The sequence below is a fragment of the Limulus polyphemus genome, unplaced genomic scaffold, assembly GCF_000517525.1.
Source record: "Limulus polyphemus unplaced genomic scaffold, Limulus_polyphemus-2.1.2 Scaffold577, whole genome shotgun sequence".
NCBI lineage: Eukaryota > Metazoa > Arthropoda > Merostomata > Xiphosura > Limulidae > Limulus > Limulus polyphemus.
The window spans coordinates 293582-302344 of record NW_013666187.1 but is presented as its reverse complement, the minus strand read 5'-3'; the positions used below and the strand labels follow the sequence as shown (position 1 = coordinate 302344).

The following is an 8763-nucleotide window of genomic DNA, read 5'->3' as shown; positions in this document are numbered from 1 at the left end:
ACAACTACGACTATTACCAAAGTAACAGCGGGCTAACTCTTTATACCGTTACCACTATTACCAGAGTAACAACAGGATATCCCTAATACAACTACGACTATTACCAAAGTAACAGCAGGATATCCCTAATACAACTACGACTATTACCAGAATAACAGCAGGATATCCCTAATACAACTACGACTATTACCAGAGTAACAGCGGGCTAACTCTTTATACCGTTACCACTATTACCAGAGTAACAGCAGGATAATTCACAAAACAGGTTCGATTATTCCCCTGTTATTAGCAAAATTATTTTGAATATTGACTATTATTTCTAGATTATCTGAATAATCATTGCTACTCTAGGAATTTATTTCTATGTCTCACGAACCACCAATTAATTGTTAGAGCCTTCATTTGTCAATCGGTCATTTTTGTTGCATTTAAACGAAGATAGTGATTTGTTCGAAGTATATTAAATTAACATCCTACCTTGAGTCAATATCAGTAAAGTATCTGGCAGCTGGTAACTTGAAGTATTCAATGACAACACCAGTAACTGCTGAAGACACAAGAACTAACACTAAAATAGTTAACAGCCCCTTCTTGGATGATCTGTTAGAATAAAACATAAAAAAAAAAAATTAAAAACTACTTTGATATTAAGGAAGTTTGAAATAATATTTTGAAACTCGGTATTAGTTAAAATTATTTACAATGAACGTTTGATAAACAGATCATATATTATTTGACTCAAAGTAGCTGAATTTTTATTTTTCTTTACGTTTTGAAACAATGAATTTCAGGTAATAATATATATATATGTATATTTATGTAAATTGTAAAAAAAACAAGTTCGTAATTCTAAGTAAACTCTTTCAATGCATTATAATAACACAAAACCCTCATGACTGCGGGTTCGGCTGGATGATTGTTTTTCCTCTAGTCAGTCGTTCCACATCTATATATGGACGGCTATACCTGAATCATAGTGACCTCTGACCTGATGTTTAACTCACGCGATCACAGAGATTCTGTTAAGGTTAAACTTTCAATTCGAAGTTTATAATATTTGCAAGCATCAGTCCATTAACAAGACAAGTGCTTACATACATATGTGTTTACGAACATTCGCTAGCCTGTAAACAGTGAAAGCCGAATGATAAGACAAACAAAGCTATAGCACGTAAGAAGATCTTAAAAAAAACAATATGAGTCAGCAAACGAGATGTAACTAGACACGTCATGATTTGATCTGTGTCATGCTGGGCTTAAAAAGACAAATAAAGCTCATTCTTCTACGTTAATTAAATATAAAATCATCTTTGAAAGCATGTGGAAAATGCGTTCTTTTTTTTAAATAGTAAAATCTACTGTTCAACTTGATTTTTCCCTGTGAATATTGACATATTACAGGACTGTATATGTAAGGGATTAAAAGAGATGAATACTATGCTGGAAATTTATCAGAGTGACACTAAAATAAAACTTTAATTAACTTAGTTGCTTTCGTGAGCCAAATCATTTTGAGTAGTTAAAACTGAAATGAGGTCTCAAGTTGTCGAAGTGATAAATGACCAGCGGAAATCTGTTAATCGAATGTGAGCAAACTTTCTGCCCGTATTCAGTCCTGCTGCTGTTTACAAAATGCTCAGATTTGAGGTCTGTGTTTCGGGTAGTCTTAATATGACCGTTTATTCAAGATGTGCTTGCAAAGCTAAGTCTTGCCGCAGTTAAAAAGCTTCTTTCTTTCTTTGTTTGTAGTTAAGCACAAAGATACACAATAAGCTATCTGTGCTCTTCACAACACGGGTATCGAAACCCGGTTTCTTGCATTATAAGTCCGCAGAATTTCCACTGTGCCACTGGGGGGCACGATTGAAAAGAGACTTCGTGTTTGTTCCACATCTATTCCTTGATGTCAAACAAGACATTTCTATATAAGTATCAAATAAATATCTTATTTCATTAAAAGCCTAAAATCAAATTTCAACTGTACGCATTTAAGAATTTTTATTAAAGAGTTTGACAAAAGCTGTTTACAAAACTGAATTTAGTTTCTGATTTGTTTTCTGAAAATTTTCACTCTTAATGATTTTGTTGTTACTCCTGAACTAAATAAACTCACGAATATCAAAAACAAACTTTGTGACCAATGCTTTATACAAACAAAATTTGTTTAATTTCGCGCAAAGCTACTCGAGGGCTACCTACGCTAGCCCTTCCTAATTTTGAAGTAATAGACTAGAAGAAAGGTAGCTAGAAATAACACTCACCGCCTACTCTTGGGCTACCTACGCTAGCCCTTCCTAATTTTGAAGTGATAGACTAGAAGAAAGGCAGCTAGAAACAACACTCACCGTCTACTCTTGGGCTATTCTTTACCAACGAATAATGGGATTAACCGTCACATTATAACGTTTCCATTGTTGAAATGACAAGCATGTTCGATGACGAGACTACAATGCGAGTACCCTAACCACTAAGACTACAATGCGAGTACCCTAACCACTAAGACTACAATGCGAGTACCCTAACCACTAAGCCAATCAAAGCTTAACCGAGAATAATAAACTTCGTTAGTCAAGTTCAACTCCCATTCTACTGAAATACATTTAAACACATTAATTGGAATTATTAACGTTTGTAAATGTTTTACTACCAGATTAGGATTTGATTTTCCTTGTGACGAGGTTCAGTTGTCCACACCAGTATGAGTTTTTCTTTTGTTTTATTTTAGAGCAAAGCCATATTGAGCTAACTGCTGTGTACACTATGGGAAATTGAACTCCGGACTTTAGCGTTGCAAGTTCTTAAAATTACTATGGGACACAAATGTGAGAGTCTATTTTTATGAAACTTATAAACAATCATACCATATCTTAGAGCAATATAAAAGAAATTATGCATATAAAATGCATACCAAGTTGAGAAGTGTCCATATTTTTACAAATATTACATTCAGAAGTACATTGAGAATAAATATTTCGCATTATTTATAATCATGTATCATTACATCGTAAAAACACACTTACTACATTCACAATTAGCATTAAATGTATTCTGCTCATAAGCCTTATACACAATATCGTATTCAAAATAAATTAGGCTGCTAAAAACACTAGCGAGTGGTTTAATATTGAAGACCTCAGTTGTAACTAGATTCCATTCGCATGTGCTTTAATTAGTTTGAATATAACACATATTTAACAATTAGTCATAATTGGTGAAAAAACTGTATTTAATCTAAATCAATATTTTTTCAACTAACCTGAATAATAAGGTAATCACGAAGGCAGATAATACATGAAGCTGGAAATCAGTACTTATGTACCAAGTGTAGCTTAAGATCTGTAAAAAAAAAAGTTCCTATTATACACACACGCACACACACACACATATATCAAATTATGTAGATATCTTAAAATCTGAAAAGCAGTTCCCAAGTTCCTATCATATACATACAGAGGGTGAGTATGCTATATTAAAACGGTTTTGAATAAGCAGATCAGCAAGTCACATAACACTCACAGTTGGTATAAATTCGCGGTGGAACGGAATGCATCAGAATTACATTTTGACGTTGTTTAACAGGCGTTACCGACGCAAGATATTAATATGTTTGAGTCATAGACGTGTTGTTAGATCGGGAATTTTGACATTTCAAAACGATGATATTTCTTGTATGTAATGGCATTGGGAAACAAAGGAATTTTGATAAACTTCAGGAACCAAGTCCTTCCAGTAAGGGACCTCTAATAAGTCGTATCCAAACTATGGCAAGCAAAGTGTGGTGTCTTGTAACAGGTAAGAATACAATAATATAAAAGTAAATTTACAATCTAACCACGTGTCCCAGGCAATATTATCAAGAAGAATATCCGTCAGAAAAACGAGGCCAAAAAGGTATGGGTTCACCAAGATAAAATTTATAGTAACACCCCTCGTTCAACAGTCGTATACAGATATTTATACGTTTCCATACAAAGCCATAAGTCAAGTCGCTAGACTCAGTGCATATAGATATCTGTACGACTGGACTGTCGAAACTAGCTCAGAGAAACCGTAGCCTTCATAAACAGGATGGATTATAGAAAGCATGCAGGGAGGACTATTGTTCTTTAGAAATGAAACACTTGCGACGGTGCCTTTTGCAATGGAAACTACGCTGCGGAGTTAGTGTCAAAGTGCATGATAGTTGGATAGACCATGAGTGGACGTGGTTGTATGAACTATAATGACGTTACGAGGTTTCAAAATCAATTTGATATATTGTACTCAACCAGTTTATATCTTCTAAACTAGGTAAAACTTAATATCTGAAAACAAAAAGGATCAATTTATAAAATACATACATACTTTTGGGAAAGTAATATAAAATCTTAAAGAAAAATTTTAAAAACATGTCACGAACAAAACAACGAATTTACATTTTATTATAACTTTAGATGGTATAATTTTTTGTGAACTGATAAAGAAAAGGTTAAAGTTCAACTTCAGTTCTGTGAAGGTTCGATGTGTTACTATACAAAGTTCTTATAAAATTTATCTCCTAAAAAAGAAAACTTGAAGATGTGGCTAGTTGCTGAGTAACAAAAGGATAAACAATGTATTGTGACATTACACATTAAGTAAGCCATTCTCTAGAATACAGGCGATGGGAGAATTTCATTTTAGCTTAAAAGAAATAAAATATAGGAATCAGTAGCACAAAAAATCTGGAGCTTAATTATATTTCGCACAAATAGAAAAGCACGGTTTTATCCACTAAAAACAAATGCCAACTACTACCATTTTCTAACAAAAAAGTCCATTTTTTAATGAAGCCTAAAACATTTAAAATATGCGAATATGAGAACCCTAGTATTACTTTATATTCTGTAGGTTCTTAATTTCAAAGAAGCGATTTTGGTGAAATATAGCTAAAGCTCACTTTCAGCACGGAACAGACAAGTGTGCCATATAATTACAAATTCGAAATAAAAGGTTTTGCAAAAATTATTAAGTGAAAATTCATTCAGTAAAGTAAAGGAAAAGAAATAACATTCGGTTGTTGAAGAGTAATAAAAACAACTCTATTCAATGATATACAAATAACGCTTATTGTTATGCCTGTTCAGAAAAGATTGACTAGTTTTAAAGCATATTGGCTACTGGAGCAGATACTTCTATAAAATGCAAAAAATATATATCTGATTCTGATCTATTAGTCTTTGACGTGAACAATTATATCCCTTGGAATTGCAAGCTAAGCTGTATATAAGATTAATGTGAGAACTCAGTATTATGACGAAACTACTCCAGAGTACAGGATTCTTCACGTCAAAGAACTCAGTATTATGACGAAACTACTCCAGAGTACAGGTTTCTTCACGTCAAAAAACTCATTATTATGACGAAACTACTCCAGAGTACAGGATTCTTTACGTCAAAGAACTCAGTATTATGACGAAACTACTCTAGAGTACAGGATTCTTCACGTCAAAGAACGCAGTATTATGACGAAACTACTACAGAGTACAGGATTCTTCACGTCAGAGAACTCAGTATTATGACGAAACTGCTCCAGAGTACAGGATTCTTCACGTCAAAGACTTCAGTATTATGACGAAACTGCTTGTAATTCCAGCACAACCCCGTAAGACACGCCATCAAATTTACACCTGAATGTACAGCCTGTTATTTTGTTTCAAGCTGACACCTTCATGTTCTGACCAATTTTATAACAGGTATTTTATATAAACGTAAACAGAAAAAAAAAAACAATCCTCCCCTTGGTGCATAAATCAAAAAGAGAAAAAGAGACAGATAAAACACTTAAAGTACAGTTTCGTATTACTGTGGGAGACTTCTACAGACTTAGCACGATATTAACTAATGTAATTTCCCAACTATAATACAGATAGCTTACTGATGGTAATTATATGTCATTGCGGACTCAAAAAGCACATAATACAGCCGATAATTTTGGGTTACTATTGTAAAACTGAATAGTTGGGATTAAACGTCAGTCTTAAAACGTATCTACAGCCCCAATGTGCGATATATATATTATATTATATTGTATGTGGGTGTGGGGGGGGGGCATAATGGGATGCATACCACGGATTTACAGCATTGTACACTAACTCCACTGAGCTCGAGGTTATCGTATATATATGATATGAATTTTAAGTATAGAAACATGGTAGCAGGCGCAAGTTTGTCTCCATATTGAGCCCACCAAACTGAATATAAATGAAGCCAATAAACTTAAAAGGTGAATACTTGAACTAAAATATGCTGAGGTAACCCACATTCGATATTTGAAGACAAAAAAGTTAACCCTGAAAACAAACCAAATAGTCTTGTGAAATAAAAATCGACGCTTTCTCAAACTGCAAATTTTACGGTTTAGTGTACACGTATACTAAGAACTTGTATGAATTCTATAAAGCAACATGTACTTGATTTTTACTTCCTTCTTAATACAAAAATAACGGGTTGTTTTTCGTATCTTTTATAAGAAATTGGAAAGTTTAAGTTGATTTTGATTATCGCTAGAGATACGCCTTATAGTTACACCTATGCATTGTATTACTATGGCGACAATTTTTTAGATATACAAGAACTGATTCCGCTGTCTTTATATAGAGGGGAGATGTTTGCCAATATTCTTATAGATTTTAGATGGGTAAGATCTTTTATAATAATAATAAATTTTATCTGTCCTGAAAATGCGCGCGCACTTCATTCAAGGAGATGTAAACAAAAGGCAGATGTAAATATACTTCAGTAGACATTTTGTACAACAACATTAAAAGTTTAACAAAGTTTTCAAAAATACGTCAAAGGTTAGGTCGTGAAATAACATTGTAAGCTTATTTATTGATAGTATAAAGTACGGTAAAGTTTAACCCTAACTAAACTAAAGCACAAAACGTACAGAAGTTACGGTGTTAATTTATCTTTTTATCGAATACAGGACGAAGGTAATAAAGGCTTAACTAATGATTGACATAAGACAAGTGGACTTACAGATTTCGGTGTCTATATTATTCTAGAAATCCCGTATTAAAAAAAAATACTGTTGCAATGAAGATACTAATTTGACCGCAAATGTTTTGTGGGTTTCTGCTAGTACAATAATAATATTCGGAGAAACATATATTTTTACAATTCCAACAATATAACAATAATAGGAGAACAATATAGTGTTCCCTTTATTTCAAAAACTTTAGTGTCAACAAATAAACGTAGACACTCTAGCCCAAAAGTTCACTTTCTCAACAAATTAGGATATCTACTTTTTCGGAATGTCAGTGAAATAAAGTTTAAAATAAATATCTGAACGATCTTTCCAACAATATTCTGAAAAACATCTGTACCTAAAAAGGAAATAGCAGTGTTTAATCCACGTTTACAGTATCACATTCATTTTCTGTTCAATGTTCACATATTCATCCATTATGATTTTACATGTGTTAAACTATTAAAGGTACTTTACTGTGCTTTGATCTTTGAGGTTACAGATTAACAAGATGTATTTCCACCAGTCTTCACGAACGTCAGCTGGATATTTTTCCATTTTTTCCTTCCATAATGGTCCAGAACCCAGTAAGGGAACCAGCATTGAAAAACACAAAAGAAATACCAGTGGAGGACAAAGTCTACGAAAAGAAAAAGTTTCGCTTTATAGTTAAACATTTGTAACCTTAAACTAGGCACAAAGATTAGGAACAGGTAGTGTATAGTTAACATAGATTATTTAAACTCTCTACACTGTTTATTAGACTAATGTAGTCAATCACAGGCAACATTCCTCTGGGTAAGGCAAGACTTTAGAAAACACTTCCAACTCTTCACAAACAACAGAATGCATTTGTTTTTTTATGAAACGTTTGTGATATTAATATCTAAGTCCATTTAATTCTCCAATTTCAATTCATTTCAGTAAAAGTCCGGTTTTACATTTGAGCATGTTTCTTTTGATATAATGATTGAAGCGATTTTTTAACCTAGTTTTACATGATTTGTATATTTCAGGCACATGAATTTAGTGCGTATTTACGTGTGTAACAATATGAGGAGAAGAATTATAGTGCGTATTTACGTGTGTAACTCTAGCTACAGTATTAAGAACAAAGTACTATAGATTCCTTTATACAAATACTAGATTATCTGAATTTAAAACTTCAAAAATTATAAAACAAATTCAGCATGATAGTATAACTTTTCTTCTGTCGTTGTTGACGAAGTAAATAATTCTTCTCCTCATATTGTTACACACGTAAATACGCACTATAATTCTTCTCCTCATATTGCTACACACGTAAATACGCACTATAATTCTTCTCCTCATACTTAGATTACGAACTTTAGTTTTAACAGGTTGATTCTATATAAAAAATCAAATTACTAATATATTACTTATATTACTTGCATTACTTATATATTATCATTACCTCATCCACCTCAAGAAAAGGTAATGTGCAGGGCTAAAATTCCTTCTGGATAACTCCTTGAAAGTCAAATAGAATGATAAGAATCCGCTGTGAAAGATAATACTTAGATCATTTTTTTCTGTTCTAAAACGTTAGTTACACGTAAGCACGAAAACAAGCCATTAGAACAAAAACGTACACACAAAAACTTTACGAAAAACGTACACACGAAAAACTTTATGAAAAAGGTACAAACAAAAAACTTTATAAAAGTTGTATGTGATGTACACTGAGTGGTCACAAGTAAATAGACACCTAATTGTTCGTCATTTAACTGATTTATGCTAACTAATTT

The 8763-nt window shown here is 32.7% G+C and overlaps 1 protein-coding gene across 1 annotated transcript in view; it reads right to left on the bottom strand.

Moving 5' to 3' along the window:
- The window catches only part of LOC106459217, a 29874-nt gene that overhangs the window by 11056 nt on the left and 10055 nt on the right, over positions 1–8763 (bottom strand). Inside the window, exon 6 of the mRNA XM_022385660.1 lies at positions 478–600. Coding sequence (XP_022241368.1) covers positions 478–600 — 123 coding nt within the window. The remainder of the gene's footprint in view (positions 1–477; positions 601–8763) is intronic.